This window comes from Macrobrachium rosenbergii, chromosome 5 (assembly GCF_040412425.1).
Source record: "Macrobrachium rosenbergii isolate ZJJX-2024 chromosome 5, ASM4041242v1, whole genome shotgun sequence".
NCBI lineage: Eukaryota > Metazoa > Arthropoda > Malacostraca > Decapoda > Palaemonidae > Macrobrachium > Macrobrachium rosenbergii.
The window spans coordinates 71,756,733-71,774,152 of NC_089745.1; the positions used below are offsets into that span (position 1 = coordinate 71,756,733).

At 33.9% G+C, this 17,420-nt stretch overlaps 1 protein-coding gene across 7 annotated transcripts in view; it reads right to left on the reverse strand.

Moving 5' to 3' along the window:
• The window catches only part of LOC136838893 (glutamate receptor ionotropic, kainate 2-like), a 563,239-nt gene that overhangs the window by 126,659 nt on the left and 419,160 nt on the right, over window positions 1-17,420 (reverse strand). For all 7 annotated transcript variants that reach the window (XR_010853159.1, XR_010853160.1, XR_010853157.1 and 4 more), the window contains exons 4-8: window positions 13,774-14,025; window positions 6,881-7,056; window positions 4,034-4,087; window positions 3,644-3,808; window positions 2,375-2,527 (exon numbers count right to left, since the gene is read on the reverse strand). Coding sequence is in view for 3 of the 7 variants with exons in the window: in XM_067104587.1 (XP_066960688.1) it covers window positions 2,375-2,527; window positions 3,644-3,808; window positions 4,034-4,087; window positions 6,881-7,056; window positions 13,774-14,025 (800 nt within the window). In the remaining 4 variants the exon portion in view is untranslated. The remainder of the gene's footprint in view (window positions 1-2,374; window positions 2,528-3,643; window positions 3,809-4,033; window positions 4,088-6,880; window positions 7,057-13,773; window positions 14,026-17,420) is intronic.

Below are 17,420 nucleotides of genomic sequence, written 5' to 3' on the forward strand. Positions count from 1 at the left end.
GTGCCACAACTTCTCGCTGCTGGGAGAAAGGGCGCTGGTGACTGGTACAATACATGTACATACGCTACTGGGGTCTAAACGATGGCAGGCAGGGCAGCCAATTGAGACTACGGTCCACCCCAAAGCCAAATCAAAGTCCTTCAAAAGAAGGCATTGTGCTTAGCCCATACAAATGGGAAAAAAACACATTAAAAGAAGAAGAATAATTACGATTTAAAAAAGCAATTAATTTCTATTTTGTACATTGGTTACCCTCAGCTAGATATCAAAATATATTTCACTTTGCAAAACAAATTAGATAATTTCTTTCAAATTAAAGACCCCATACCAACAAGCCTTTGGTCCAATTTGATTTATAAATGGCAGTGTGGTGGTTGTGATGCCTCTTACAGTGGGAAAACTACCAGATCAGCTTGGATGAGATGGTTTGAACACCTAGGTAAGTCATATCGTACAGGCAATTATCTTTCAAGGCCCAATTACGGTGCAATTAGAGAACACAGCGAGGAGACTGGTCACCCTTTACATATTGATGATTTTTCTGTTTTAACCACTGCTCAGTTTGCTACAGACCTCGACATTTTAGAAGTTCTATACTCAATCAAGATAAAACCTTCTTTGCTAGAAATGTGGCTGTAACCTCACTTTTATGTTTTTAGTCTGCGTTTTACTGGTTTGTATATTGATATTTATATAGATATATATAACTATATATATATATATATATATATGTATGTATATATATATATATATATATATATATATATATATATATATATATATATATATATATATATATATATATAAGCATTAAACTACAAAATTAATGTCCTTTAATATCCAATTCACTCTACCTCGGAAATAATATATTTTCAAATACCTGAGTTCGACAGTGATTTGTAGGTTGGGAGCCGGTATCAACTTATACCTCCCTTGATGGCTGTGTGGTTTAAGGCATCACTGTAGTCCTGAGTTCTTTCTTCCGTTGTTCGAGCCCAAAAGACGACGAACTTATTATCAACTAAAAAATTCCCCTCCGAGTAACATATATGAAAATATATTATTTGTGATGTAGAGAGAATTGGATATTCAAGGACATTTTTAGCTTAATGTTTGTATATGAATTACAGTGATGTGATAAAATTCATTCGTAATATGGCTGCATGCAACAAACGCATTACATGGCCAACATGGTAGAGTTGGATTGATATTGGTTCTAATTACAAATACATGAGTTCAACAGTGATTTGCAGGTGGGAGTCAGTTTCAACTTATACCTCCCCCCTTGATGGTTGTGTGGTTTAAGGCATCACTGTAGCCCTGAGTTGTTGTCTTCTGTGGTTCGAGCCCACGAGACGACGAACTTATTAGCAACTAAAAAATACCCCTTTGGGTAACATGAAAATATATTATTTTTGAGGAAGAGCGAATTGGATATTGAAAGACTTTTGTAGCTTAATGCTTGTATATGAATCACGGTGATGTGATAAAATTCATCCATGTGCATATATATATATATATATATATATATATATATATATATATATATATATATACAGTATGTATATGTAAATATATATATATATATATATATATATATATATGTATGTATATGTAAATATATATATATATATATATATATATATATATATATATATATATATATATATATATATATATATATATATATATATATAAACATGTATATACATATAATATATGTATATATATTAGATATATATAAATATATATATATATATATATATATATATATATATATATATATATATACATATACGTATATATATTTATATATGGATGCGTATATGCATCCTCCATATAAGCTTATTTGTGTGTGAACTGTAGAGACATAAATGTTTAAGTAAACAAGTAAAATTTACATTCCTGTTTCTTCATGTATGCTTTCCTTCTGAATAAGAGGTATCTTTCTAGTTAATAATAATAATAATAATAATAATAATAATAATAATAATAATAATAATAATAATAATAATAATAATAATAATAATAATAATAAAATTTGCATGCAAATGCTGGGGTTTCAATATTCTGTTGGGATTTTCTGAAGGTTGGTGGCTATGATTATCTATTTTCTAAAGTTTAAGAGAAATTAAAATATTCAAAACTAGGAAATGGTCACAAGAACTTCACAGTTTAAAGTGAATAATTAGATGCCAAATTCTTTTAGGAATGCAAATCATTTCATAATCTGTAAGTGGGGTTAGAAATTAAGGTTTTATATGATAGCGACGGAAAGATGGCCAGGATATCAGAACGAAGCTCTGTGATACAGCGTCACATGTAATTACCCCTTAGTTTCTTTATCAAGTAAAAAGGACAAATTCAGACTTACGGCGTTGATATAATTGAAGAGAGACGATCCATCTGGCCAAGGCGTTTCCGATTCACAAGACAAATTGGCCAGGCTAAGCGTTGCCGAACGCTCCAGTGCGTGTAGTCCTTTGGCAAAAACATTGACGCTGTCGAAAATGAGAGCCGGCTCTGCCTGTAATGGAAGGAAACGGGGACAGTGCGGTCAAGGGCGTTGCAAGGAGGCAGCAGTCAGTCTCTTAGTGCCTGGTGGCATTTCTCAGATGAGGTACGACAGGCTGCCCTGCCCAGAGTCACTTTGGCTGAGTTGGGGGTTTTAGATCTTTTGATCAAATTAATTCACCGATCTTTGAATAAAGGAGAAGCAATAAGTTAAACAAAGGGGCCTCAACGGGAGGAAATTCCTTTGGGTTCGGTAACATATCACCCATCTTCAGGATTGATTGGTTTATTGGATAACAGGGTCGCCCTGTCTTTGATCTTTTTTTTTTTTTTAAGTGGGGCTTTGCAAGTACGACGACGTCCATTTTATTAAGAAATTTTGTTCTACGTTAACTTATCACTGTGGAGTAGGTTAACGCAGTTACAAATAAACTAGTTTATTTTTAAAAGACTGAGCCTTTTGAACGACTGCTGATGGCTGGGGGAGATGAAGGTACAGATTTCCAACAGAATAACTCTAATGTAGCAACTGATGAAACTTCGAAAAAAAATCCACAAGATCTGAAAAAAGTTTTCAAATGAAATAACATGAAGCCAAAAGTACACGGCAAAAACAATAGTTTAGGAAAGGAGAAGAAAAAGACTGCTGTAATAAACATGCTACTTAACTGTTTCGTGGTGTAAGATAATAATGAAGGAACTAAATGCTATTGTGTTATTTGCTCTGTCAAGATAAACACAGTCCATACGAAAAGGATTAAAAAGTCATTAAAACTTCTAAATAACAAATGGTTCAGCTGTGGTCATCAAAAAACAATTGAGTCTGGGAGAAGATAAGCGAAATGCAGGGTGTAATATAAATATCAAAGAAACCTGGAATAAATCTATGATAAATTATGGCATGAGAAAACTCACAAGGAAGAGCATCAACTTTCACAATCCATCAAGGAAGACAGTTCCATGGCCCCATAATAGAAAAGGAAACATGAGCCGTTAACTGCAAAATTCCACTTTCAAGAAGGTCCATTTCAACAAGTTATAGACAAACAAGGAATAAAGAGCTCGAGGACCACCCTGAAAGGCGAACCAAGGGATCCCCCAAACCCGCTCCCCGCCCTTATAAGCCTACCTGGATGATTGTCGACTTATTAAGAATCGAATGTCCAATGGGCTGGAACTTCTCCATATCCTTGAGAGTCCTCTTAACGTGGCCATTGTCTGTGTCCACTAGGCGGAAAGCTGTCATGTTAACGAAATTGTATTTGAAGTCTTCCAGATCAAACGTTTCGATGTCCTGGGGAGGGGGAAATATTTCTTATGTTGTAATGCTTTAATGCAATCAGTCACCAAACTCAATAGTACTTCATCATGACGTTCAAGTTTATATCAGAAAAAGTTTAGCGATCTTTTTTTTTTTTTTTGTGGTAAATGAATTGAGTTTCAAGTTGGGTGAAAATATTAATGATGTGTGTTGGAAACGAAGATTGATTTTCTATGGGCAAATAAAAACGATACTTACGAATGTTGTGAAGAGGTAATGGTATCTGTAGTCGTTCATCTGTAACTGTAGCAACTAAAAGGAAGAATGGGAATTCAGTTATTCGCTTCATTTTATTGTCTACAATGAAACCAATTTCCGACCTGCGTTCTTTTCTATTCATCAAACTTAAAAAATAATTTTTACTATTCCTCCTTCATTTAGAAAAGCTGTGGCTGCAAAATAAAAAACTAGCGAGAAAGGAAGGTATCCATTCAATTTTCATTAATCAAAGTTTTACATGAACTGAGGATGGAAGAAATGAGTTTGAGCCAAGAGCTTACATTACCAGATTTATTTTAATGGCACTGATTTAAAGGAGATAGAAAACCTGAAAGCAAAAAAGCAGATCTTTTCTTAATCCAAGAAATTTCATCCTCTCTCTCTCTCTCTCTCTCTCTCTCTCTCTCTCTCTCTCTCTCTCTCTCTCTCTCTCTCACAAAAATGCACTTTTGTAATAAAATTCAGACTCTTGAACGTTTCACTCTTGAAGAAACAATGTCCCGCCTGAAAAACGTCAAGACAAGGAAAATCTTTGCCAAAAATCTTTGTAAAAGCAAACTATCGCCTAACTTTGAGTATCTGTGAAGCAAAGAGCGTTATAGTCTATATATTACCTCAAAAATAATAAGACTGTAGTTAATTATCGGAGAGCAATGCAAATTGCGATATCAGGGATTTTTATCATAGTCGCAGCCTGGTGATAATCATAAACTATTCAGTGAGATGCGCTCGCAACTACCATTTCTTATGGTACGTAGGTCCAAGTGACAGAACCATCAGCGGTCCGTCCACCAGAGACGGAGGGAATGATTGTTTGCCAGAAAGAAGTTAAAAGGTAAAACGGTAGTTGTTTGTACAAACGGGAAAGAAAACTGGAGGCAACGAAAAGTGCTTGGGTCCGCTCCAGGATATCTTATTCAGATTCTAATTACGTTTTTCTCTACCAGTCCCATCTTCCAGAATCTCTTTGGGGACAAACATTCTGGAAATGATACTCGTAAAGAAATACTCATTATTTACCCTTCTTTGTTTTAGCGTTCCCTCCTCCTTTATTCATGCAGTCATAAGGAAGGTTGAGTAACAAAAAAAAAATCCTACAAGAGAAAAAGCAGTCATAATTTATGTACTGAGGTCCTCGATTACTTTTGGGACTGGTATGACTGCACTGGAAACTTCAAAAATTTTCCTAATGAAGAGTTTAATTCGTTTTTAGTGAGTGCTGACTCTTCTGTAACAGAGGTTATTCCCAATATTAAATATGCTCAAATGGGGAATATTAAATGAATCACTCTTGCAACAATATTAACCAGAACACTTTTGATTAGAATACCATTTACAAGTAACGCATTACTCGATCAAGAATAAAATAGGAGCTGTAATAATAATAATAATAATAATAATAATAATAATAATAATAATAATAATAATAATAATAATAATAATAATAATAATAATAATAACCAAACTTTTGTTCTTTGATATACTTAGTATTCAATTATTATAAACTCATTGATATTTTATTGTTGATTATGATTGAAATAGGAGCTATAATAATAATAATAATAAAAATAATAATAATAATAATAATAATAATAATAATAATAATAATAATAATAATAATAATAATAATAACTAAACCTCCACTTCTCTGACATAAAGAGTATTCATTATGTATATTCTACTGAAGAGAAACTAAGAAAGGAGGAAACAGGTAACGAGTCCATAAAAGGCCGATAAACGTATTCCTCAGGAGCTAAGGAGAAAAACAAGGACCGGAGGGGAAACAGGAGGTTCTGCTCACATTATAGGGAAGGCTAAAATCCAGGTCACCAAGAGAGAGAGAGAGAGAGAGAGAGAGAGAGAGAGAGAGAGAGAGAGAGAGAGAGAGAGAGAGAGGGGTTGTGGGGGGCATTAACTGGTCATGGACTTTTGGACCTTCTCATTTAGAAGACTGCTGACCAGCAAGATGTATATGAATGATTGCTTTGCATCAGAATTTGTTGTCATTTCTAAGCAGTAACGAAGGGATGGATAAGGAAAAAGATCTCAAACAGAGACAAAATCGTAATGTTATTATTTAACTGATTCTATGTTTTTTCATGTTGAACTGAATAAATGACCCTTTCGCATAGCATTCGGGTAAAATCAATATGCTTCCTATTACAGTAAGCTGAGGCGCCATTTTAGCCCTAAAGCTACCAGTATGTCTGAGTTATGCTATTCATTATACCCAAACGGCCATCCAAGCTGGTAGCAGCGCGGAAACAGGATATCCAGGAATTGTGTTGATTTATTATTCTTTTCGGTCAACATTTCAAATGTGCTGGATTCATTTGACTAAAAGATTATGAATGTGATAGGAAATGACGTCTATGGAAATGAAATGAATATACAGACCATACTGTGATGTTAATACGTATTATCTTCCGTTTCATTTACATAAGTGAACACTACCATTACTCTGGAATAGGAACCAATGTTTCTTATGTTCCCTTCTTTGTCAACTTGACTTCGCCTAACAGCAAGTGCGAAGTCTTTTATCCATATCTACATTATACGGAAGCGTGTGTCGGCACTGGGATTCCAGTGAACAACTCTTCCTTCGGTGTCAGTAGTGTGACTGACAAGCAGACGTTTCAACATACATTTCACTCCCTATCAGCAGAAAAAATCGACATTACCCCTGCTAAATTTTAAGCCACTTTACCAACATTTTCAGAAGAGAATAATTGCAGTTCCCTATTATGAAGGGGAACATCTACGTACGTATACACACACACATACACACACATGGCCATACACACGCACAGAGAAAGAGGGACTTACACAACGCAGAAAGAGATTCATGTGTTCGGGAAGGGTGTCCACAATGATGCTATAAATTTCCTTGTGCTTCACTTCCTTTAATATGTCTCTGTAGTTTTCCGGATGACCCTGACGGATGTAGATCTCGATGCTCTTGCTTGGCGGAGATCGAATGATCTCCTGCAGCTTCATTAAACCTGCCAAGCGTGAGGTCAAAGTGAATGGAATGAAAGACATTGAAATCTTAGGGCAGTGAGGGAGAGCGGAAAGGACGAGTTTGAATTTGACACGAAAAGCTTTCGTCCTCTTCACTGATGGGGCAAGATCGGATATTAATTTCCTATTTTGGGACGGGATATTGTTTGTAACCCAAAATTAGAATCCTTGCGTCTTTATACCTGGTATTTCTAACCAAGCGGCAATGATTTTAAGGTTGATGAGAAACTCCCTTCTCTGAAAATGAGTTAGGCTCAATAGAGAGAAAATATTCGGCAAGTTCCATTTTGATATAATCATCTAGTTCTTTATTATTGTATAGAGAATATGTAGAACACACACACGTATATATATATATATATATATATATATACGTATATATATTATTACTAAAAGGACCTCATTGAATGAGGTCCTTTTAGTAATTCTACTAACACACAGAACAATTGTGTATGTGATAAAGTTAATATATATAAATATATATATATATATATATATATATATATATATATATATATATATATATATATATATACATATATATATATATATATATATATATATATATATATATATATATATATATATATATATATATATATATCAAAGTCGAAGGCGGTTGCTTTAAACCTGATGAACAGCATCGAGTTAGGGGAGAAGGAGAATTCCTTGTACTTCCTTTCAATATACTTTATTATGCTGACGTTTCAGGACCATGTGTACCATTTTCAAAGCTATAAATTAAAAAGACAACAGAAATAAAAATAGACTCAGATTTTAAAACGAGAAAAAAGAAATTTTACATAAAAGTTTAAAAAGAAACATAACAGAAAGGAACAATGAATACCATATAGTGCTGAAGGCAAAAGCTGAGTGACATTCAGGGTCCGTTTTGGTTCCAACGGAAACTCACGAGAGGTATAGAGGTGTTGACGTGGACTGAGTATTTAATTGGGGAACTAATTGTTTAATAAAAAGAGATTCTAGTATTGACAGTTGGTGGTTATTCGGAGCTTTGCCTATTATTTTGAAATCCTTGTAATTGATATTATATTTGCATTTTTCCCGTGGTCTCTTATGCATGAAAATTCAGGGTTTGATAATTTAGCACCCGTTCGGTAACTTACGCCACGATGAGAGTCTAATCTCACCTTCAACAACCTACGAGTGGAGCCCACGTACTTCCCCAGGTCACATCTGGGGCAATTAAACAGGTATATGACTCCTGAGGTCATGAAAGGGTGCAGACTTTCTTTATATTTAAACATAGACTTGATCGTCATTGGATTATTAGGTATTAGTTTCAATTCGACAGCCGGTAAATATTTGTTTATTATCTTTCGTAAATCTTGGTAAAAATGTTTATCGTAGATAAACGGGACACTTGCATAGAAAGATAGTTTAGGTACTGTTGGTATTCTGAATTTTGGTTGAAAAATATTATTTAAAAATTTGCGCAAATGTTTGTAAAAGAGCTCAGATGGGAAACAGTTATTAATAAAATATTGGTGGAGATATAGAACTTCCTCGTGAAAACCATTCCAACCAGACGTTAAAATAAAGGCCCTGTTTTAAAATCTGAGTCTGTTTTTAATTCTGTTGTCTTTTTAATTTATAGCTTTGAAAATGGGACACATTTATATATATATATATATATATATATATATATATATATATATATATATATATATATATATATATATATATATATATATATATTTATATATATATATATATATATATATATATATTTATATATATATATATATATATATATATATATATATATATATATATATATATATATATATATATATATATATATATATATATATATATATATATATATATATATATATATATATATATATATATATATATATATATATATATATATATATATATATATATATATATATATATCTACACACATATGTATACATATATATAAATATATATATATATATATATATATATATATATATATATATACAGTATATATATATATATATATATATATATATATATATATATATATATATATATATATATATACAGTATATATATATGAAAAGCAAGTGGTAAGTAGACATTCTACCTTACTACGAGTTCTGGCAGAGTTCTTAGCTAAGTCGAAGTTTGCTCCAGATATTTTGAGCATTCCATATATAAAATATCGTATAAACGGAAACATTTGTTGGCAAAAAGTGGCAATGCGATCGTATACATGTATTTACAAAAATCGTCCTCCCTAAAATTACTTTCTATTTTTATGATGACTGTCAAAATGGTCCCTGTTTCAATAATCTGGTGCAATTCTCTCGAGTTCAGGCATTTGTTGCTGTAATAAGCCACATGATATCTCGGAAAGCAGTGATATAAATTTTTAATATAAAAAACCCTCACACGGCCATCAAGCAATTCTTAACAGGAAGAATGCAGTGCAGTGAATGTGAAAGGAATACTTCTATTGTTTGCAGGTGGAAACAAAGTACTCTGTCTTTATAGGTCGGATCACTAGAAGCTAAATCGACGCAAATCACCCAAAGTGAGGAAAAGTGGAGTCTAATCTCTTAATCTTATGACGTGACGATGAAGCAGAGAGAAAAATCTGTCGTTGCTTGAAGACCGTAATATCATATCAATTTACTGTAATACAAATTCCTTTATATATTACTTGCAAAGCACTGTTATACCAGCATTGAAACAATGAATTCAGGAGAATATTTTCTGAAAACCATAGAAAATATATGCGACTTATTCTGCTTTCCTTAAATGAACGGAGTGAGTAAATCATATCTACAAGCCATATTTTGTTTTTTGACGATTTATGAGAAAATAAAAATGAACACAAAGGAATGGAAACACTTATTTCTTTAAATGAAGATGGGATTATCAGCTATATAGGATTCATGTATAATGCAATGTCATGCCCGATGTCTATTCAAGTAATCCATTCTCCATAATGTAATTAGAGATTCGACGCAAGTCTGGAGAAAGTTTTGTAACAAGTGTGTGTCTTTGCATTGAAACAAAACCGAACGAAGTAAAATCTAATATATATATATATATATATAAAATATATATATATATATATATATATATATATATATATATATATATATATAATATATATATATATATATATATATATATATATATATTATAATATGAGATTATGTGCATGTTTTGATATGATGTCTATGATTTTGAGATGTCTTTATTTCTTACAGATGACTCTAGTGTTCTGTATTTTGATATAATGTTCAGCTATTTCATGTGTTTTGAGGTGACTTTGTAATGTATAATCATTCATGTTTATAACACACTGTGTTCGTGGAAGTTAACATTTAAATGCTGTAGAGAAAGAGAGAGATGTTTTGAACCATTATCAGATCACCACATCCTGTATTGACACAAGTGTTTGGGGGAAGTCATGTTACGAGGGCCACTTTGCTTATCATTGACATGAGTTGACAGGCCTCGGCCAGAATGCTTTATTATATGTTTATCATGTGCATCTGTTCCATAGTTATTATCTTTATCTATGCCTTGTTATGTTTTCATAATCTGAGTAGAAAGGAATGAGGAAGTGAGAGAGATGAAGTTGACACGCTGACAGTCAAGCCAGATCAGTTGCAAAATACTTTTCTACTTACTAAGGTGCTTAACTCAGGGCAGAAAATGTCAATCTTGAGATAAGGTGCTTGAAGCTCCAGTCCTGTATGTATACCGTACATGTATACCTGTATGTATAATGTATGTATACATTATGTATCATGTATACTGAGAGGTGGAAGGAGAAATCCATTATTCAAAGACTGAAGGGACTAGTTAGTAACACTTTAGGACTCACCATATGTATACAAGGGGAAATCAGAAAGAGCCAGGAGTTGCCTTGGGGAATTCAAAGATAGCAGTTGTCTCTCTCTCTCTCTCTCTCTCTCTCTCTCTCTCTCTCTCTCTCTCTGGTTCAGTATTGTGTCTAAAGGGTATATATATAAAGTTGGTTATCCTCCTTCCACAAGAACATAAGTTTTGTCAAATTCACCCACGAAGAGTATATATTTTGTAAGAATGATGTAAGGTGCTTATATTGTGCAAGCATTGTGAAAATGTGTTTTACTGTTTTCTGTTGAAAAGGGTAAGATTCTTACTTGATATGTTTTGTACTGTTATTGTGATAATTATTATTTTGATAAGAGGTGGATAATATCTCGTATAGTGAGTTCTAATGTCTTGCTGCTAACTAAGTGCAAATAACTGTGACTTGGCAATGTTGTCTTCGAGGAAGTTTTAGAAAGACGTGAGTTTAGCTTTTTTTTTTTTTTAAAGTGAAGGTAATCTTTTGAAAGATTGATATGATCTTCAATCATATTTTGTCTTAGTGAAATTACTGTTGGTATATTTCCATTTTTGCATATTTCATTCTTATATGTCTGTGCTATCATATTGCTCTAATTTTATAATTACACCGTGTTTTCCAAAGTTTTGTGTTGGTGATTGCTTAGCATTTTGTTAGTGCATACTTATTATTGAGATTTCAGAGAATACCTATATGGATTGCAGTCAGTAATATTTTGGTGAACACTTGTGTTGAGTTTAATTAATCAGGTATATATCTAAAACTTGAGTGAGTGTTAATGGTTTGAATTTTACTTAACCAAATTGCTTTCTTGATAAATTAAAGTTTTGTGAATTAATCTTGATTAAGAAATACATAAATCTTACACTGTTGTCAAGTAATAGTGAATCTTTTTGAGACTGTGAACCCTGCTTATAACTTTTGAACTTAGAAATAAATTTGTCTGTTTAAAGTTTTAAAAGCACAGTGTTTCATTTTGACCACCAGAGAAATTAATGAATGTGTACAAGGTAAGTGACGTATCTGCCTAGTTCTCCTTTATCGAAGTGAAATAGAACCAGGGAAACTATAGTGTTTGATGAGGTGATGCCCATTTTCCACTAGTCTGTTTATAGCTTATTAGTTGTTACCTCACCCATAACTTCATAAAGTTAAATTGATTTTTTTCAAGTGATAAGCAAGTTTTAAGGGATCACTGTACCTTTAGAGTATTCAGTCTTAATATTTTTGTTATGAGGTTTCAAGTGTCTGGCTGAAGTGAGGTAACTTTTTGGTCTTATTAATTGTGTAATAACCAGGTACTTGAGCAGTTCGTGACAATATATATATATATATATATATATATATATATAATATATATATATATATATATATTATGTGCATAACATGTATATGTATGTATGTATTTATATAAGTATGTATATATGTTACCAGTAGTGAAGTAACTTCAGTGCTTACCTGTTACTGCAAGTTGGGATGACCAAGCAGAAAGGACTACTGGTTCCAACCCGGCATCCACTCAGCCTGCATTCTCTCTCTCTCTCTCTCTCTCTCTCTCTCTCTCTCTCTCTCTCTCTCTCTCTCTCTCAGGAATACAACGAAACACACTGTACCCAAAATAATTTATTTAGCAAAATTTAACATGACTAAATTGCAAGAAATAGATTAAAATTTGGACAATCTTGACATAACTCGATTGCCAGAAATAAGCAATGGTTTAAAAAATGTTAGAGTTCAACTTCCCAAAAACTAATCATAAACATATTCATATTCTGTAACTTGCACAGGTCAAAAAAAAGGTCAAAGTCTAGTTCATCCCATTGAGTACATTCTCGACCTCTTACTCAGCGAAGCAACTGAAGAAGACAAGCAAAATCTTTTAGTTTCCCAAAATAAAAAAAAAAATGCAAAATGGGAATTCTTCCCACATTACTCAAAAACAAAATACATATTACAGAAATGGAAAAAAACAATCTACAGTTTGGTAAATAAATGTGCTCCTTACCTCTAACCTCAGTGTGCAAATCAGTTTAGTTATTGAGCACAACACACGCACAGATCTCGAACTTCTTGAGACCTGTAGTAAAGTGCAGTGTGGTCTTGGAATAAATCTCTATACTCCATTTCATCCCATCAATTCTCGGGACCCCACCCCAAATGACATGCACAAACACACATCCAATGCCTCGAAAAAGTCTGACACCATTCATACTTAATGAGGAAGTGCGTCAGAGGAAGCTAGCTAAACATTCCTCTTCAAGGTTTTTGGGATGGTTTCTCTCCCCTCTTGTTAATTCAACATCCGTTGTGAACAATCATCGTTTCATATATATGTATATATATATATATATATATATATATATATATATATATATATATATATATATATATATATATATATATATATATGTATATAATGTGTGTGTGTATGTGTGTTCTACATATTCTTTATACAATGATAAAGAATTAGATGATTATATTGAAATGGAACTTGTCGAATATTTTCTCTCCATTGAGCCTACCTCATTTTCAGGGAAGGGAGCGTCTCATCAAGCTTGAAATCATTGCTTCTTGATTAGACATACCAGGTATAAAGACGCAAGGATTCTAATATTGGGTTACAGACAATATCCCATCCCAAAATAGGAAATAGGAAATTAGTATCCGATCTTGGTGCACCAAGTGTCACTGCTCCATTTACTTCGCCATCACGAGATCATTAAAAGCTTCAGAAATAAATCAGAAGGTTGCATTTCCAAGATGATGACATGAGGAGATAACACCTACCTGAGAAGAACTACTCGACACTTCCCATTTATTTCCATGCACTTACCGAAATCCTCTTCGTACACGATTGCCACTTTCTTCCATTTCAGAAACTGAATCATGTCCTTATAAGCCTGATTTAGGTACTGATGCGAAGGATATAGGTTGATGCTGAACTCCTTCTCCTGAGGCTCCATGTCCAGTCGCGCTTCCAGGTGAGGGATGTCGAGAGCGTCCGTGATGGACTGGATGTGGGACCCCAGCAGAGGTTCGAAGGGGCCAAAGATCGCTTGTACCCCGAAAGTGATTTGTTTGCACGCTGTGAGGCAAGGGATAAGGAACCATTAGAGCTCGGCCCTCAACATCCGTTATAATGAAACAAATGAATCTGCATTCAGTATCACTCATGAAACAAAACTGTTAGCAGGAAATGTTAAGAGTCCAATTACCGTGTTATAAAAGTGCTGCCAAAATATGCATTTGAGCGAGAACTGTGAGATGCAGCAGCAAAAAGCGATTTACAACGAATGACAGAGTCGAAATATTTTACAAGGAAATCACCAGTTAATACGAAAGCAATTTTATTAAACGTACTAGAATAAAGTAAATTCATCTAATTTTATTTGATAATAGAAAGTGTTAGGGTTAAGATGACTGCAGTCTGCGACTGCGCTCAAAATAAAGACTACCTTGGTGTTAGAGAAAATGTCGAGGTCATTTCCTCTCCAATTCTTCATTGACTAGACTATTCCTTGTTTGTTCATATTTTTCTTTTAGCTAAATAATGTATGAGTGGTCTTACTTTTTCTCATAAAAAATCATGTTACAGAACAAGAGCTTTGTACAACAAGTGTTCAGGAAGATTAATTAATGGGATTTTCTGGCAAACACGGATGAGTGGGAAACGGTGGAAGGGCCAGGGAGGAATATTGAAGGGGGAGGAGCAAAAAATTGAAAAAATGAAAGGACAGAGTAAGTTGCGCAGCGGGACACATTATGGGATAGATCAGCCCTTTTGAGGTGGTTAGGTCACGTACATGTAGTGGGAAAGGAACGGCTGGAGAAAACGGTCAATGATAGGCTAGACGTTTCGGGAGAAAAGTCTGGGAAGATCGTTGACGAAGTGTCGGTGTTAGAACGAAATTGTCCTGACAGCCAGACAACACAGGACGTTGAGCAGAGTAGATGCACACGGCACATAACATATGAGCAAGACTTTTTAATTAAAGAATTCTCAGTGCAAAAACCGAATACAAAAATGAAGATGATAGGCTATATTTGTATTACCTATAACTAAGCAATGGAAAATGTTTTTTTTTGACTGAAAAGTTTTTCTTATTTTTTTATGTTATTAATCAAAGTAGTATCAAGGCTAAAAGTAAATGAGTACTTTTTTCTAAATTAAAATTGATAGGTCTGTGACAGACAAACATTCTAAAATCTAAATTAAAATATTTCTACACGAAAAAATACACAAATGCATTAGATATATTGCTAATACATTGAGTAAAAAAGAGAAATTTCATAAAATCATTGCAATGATGTCAACAGAGCCCAGACTTACCTTTTAAATTAATGAGCGGCTACAACTACACAGAATTACACTTCAATTAGTCAGTTAAGATTGAACAGATTTACCCTTTTCATAAATGACTTCAAAACTGCTCATACTGACCCAACATTTTAATCAGCAAGGTCCAAGCTGCACAGACTTTTCATTTTAGTCATTAACTTTAGGACTACACAAACTGATCATTTTGAATATTTACTCCAGCATTCCGCAGTGACCTTTTTATTCCCACTTTCACTTTCTCCATCACTGCACCTGCAGGTCATTTTAATCGCTTACTCCAGCATTGCGAAGAATGATCTTTTTAGTCATTTACTCCTACAATGTAAAGACAAACTTTCTAATCACTTAATACTGCATTACTTACTCCAGCACAGTGCAGGCTGAGCCTTATAATGACCCACTCCATCCTTAAACAAATTGACCCATTAAATCACCTACTCCAGAACCGCACAGGCTGACATTTTTAAGCATCCTTTTCAGCACTGTACAGACTGACCCCATTAATCATCTACTCCACTGCTTGCAGTAACATAGTTAATAACCAATTCTATCCCCGTGCCTAATGTCCTCTTTCATCGCCCAGTCCATTACTGCACAGACTAACCTTGCTAAAATCTCTTATCAGTACTGCCACTTTATCACCCACTTCAGCACCTGTACCATTATCACGTACTCTAGCACTGTGCAGGCTTACCTTTTCAGCCACCTGCTCCAGCACTGCACAAATTTGCCTTCTTAATTACCTTCTTAAACACTGGATAGGCATATCCTTTAAATCACCCATTCCAAAACTGTCTATAGACTTACCATTTTAAAAATTTGCTTCACCACTGCACATACTTAGCCTTTCAATCACCTTTTCTTGCACTATAAAAACTTATTCTTTCAATCACTTGTGCCAACATTGCACCTACTTACCTTTTTAATCACCTAAACAAACCCCAAGTACTGCACAAACTTTTCTTTTTAGTCACCTACTCAAAGACTCCAAAGAATTATCCTTCTTGTCATCCATTTCAACACTGCAAAACTTGCCCTTATAACCACCCTCTCCAATATTTTGTGGACTTGTCATTTGATTGCTAGCCTCACCACTTCATAGTTTTAGACTATCAATCACATACCCCAGCACTAGACAGATTTATTCTTTTAATACTCAACTTCAACAATGCACAACCTTACCATTTCAGTTATTTCCTCAAGTGCTGCAAAGACTTACTCTTTCAATCACTTCTCCACTGTATATAGTCTTTCAGTCAGTCACACACCCAAAGCAGTATAGCTTATATGACTTATTCCTTCAATCACCTACACTAAACCTTGAAATTACACTGAAATACTCTTTCAGTCACTATTCTAACATTGCAGACTCACATTTCAGTCACCTACCCGAATACTGTATTGACTTAGTCTTTCAATCATCTAGAACAGCATTACACTGTCTTACCCTTTTAATAACCTACCATAACATGGCAATAACTTAACTTTCAAAAATCCTACTCGAACACTGCAGACTTTATTTTTCAATCACTTACTCCAATACTGCACTGTCTCGCTTTTTTCAGTAACTTCAATAACACTATAAACATACATTTTTAATCTTCATCCTCACTGCTATCCATAAGCTAAAGGGTCAGTTGCCTTGATGCACCGCCTCTACTGCATCATCCTCCGCTAAACCCTTCATCTCCAAATCCTCCTTCACTTTTTCATGACATCTAATCCTTTGCCTACCTCTATCCTCCTATCCCTAACAGGTTCAAAACAAGCCCTCTTCCTTCCTTTCTCCTTACTCATTCTTATCACAAGCCTATACATTATCAATCTAGACTCTCATCTGATTCATTCATTTCCCAGCCTCTCATGCGTTGAGTTACTAGAATCCACTTCAACACGCTCATTTCTGTTCACTTCAGCTTCTCTTCCTCTTTCATTCTTAATACCTATGTTTCTAAGTCATACATTACCACTGGTCTGATTAGGGTACAATAGACATTTATTTTCAGTTTATTTGTCATATTTTTGCACACACACTAATCTGCCACCTCCTTCCATTTCCCCAGAGTTGCTTTTATCCTACTTTCAACCTCAGCTTCACATCCTTCCACCTGGCTTAAAGTAGAGTATATGTATCTGAAATT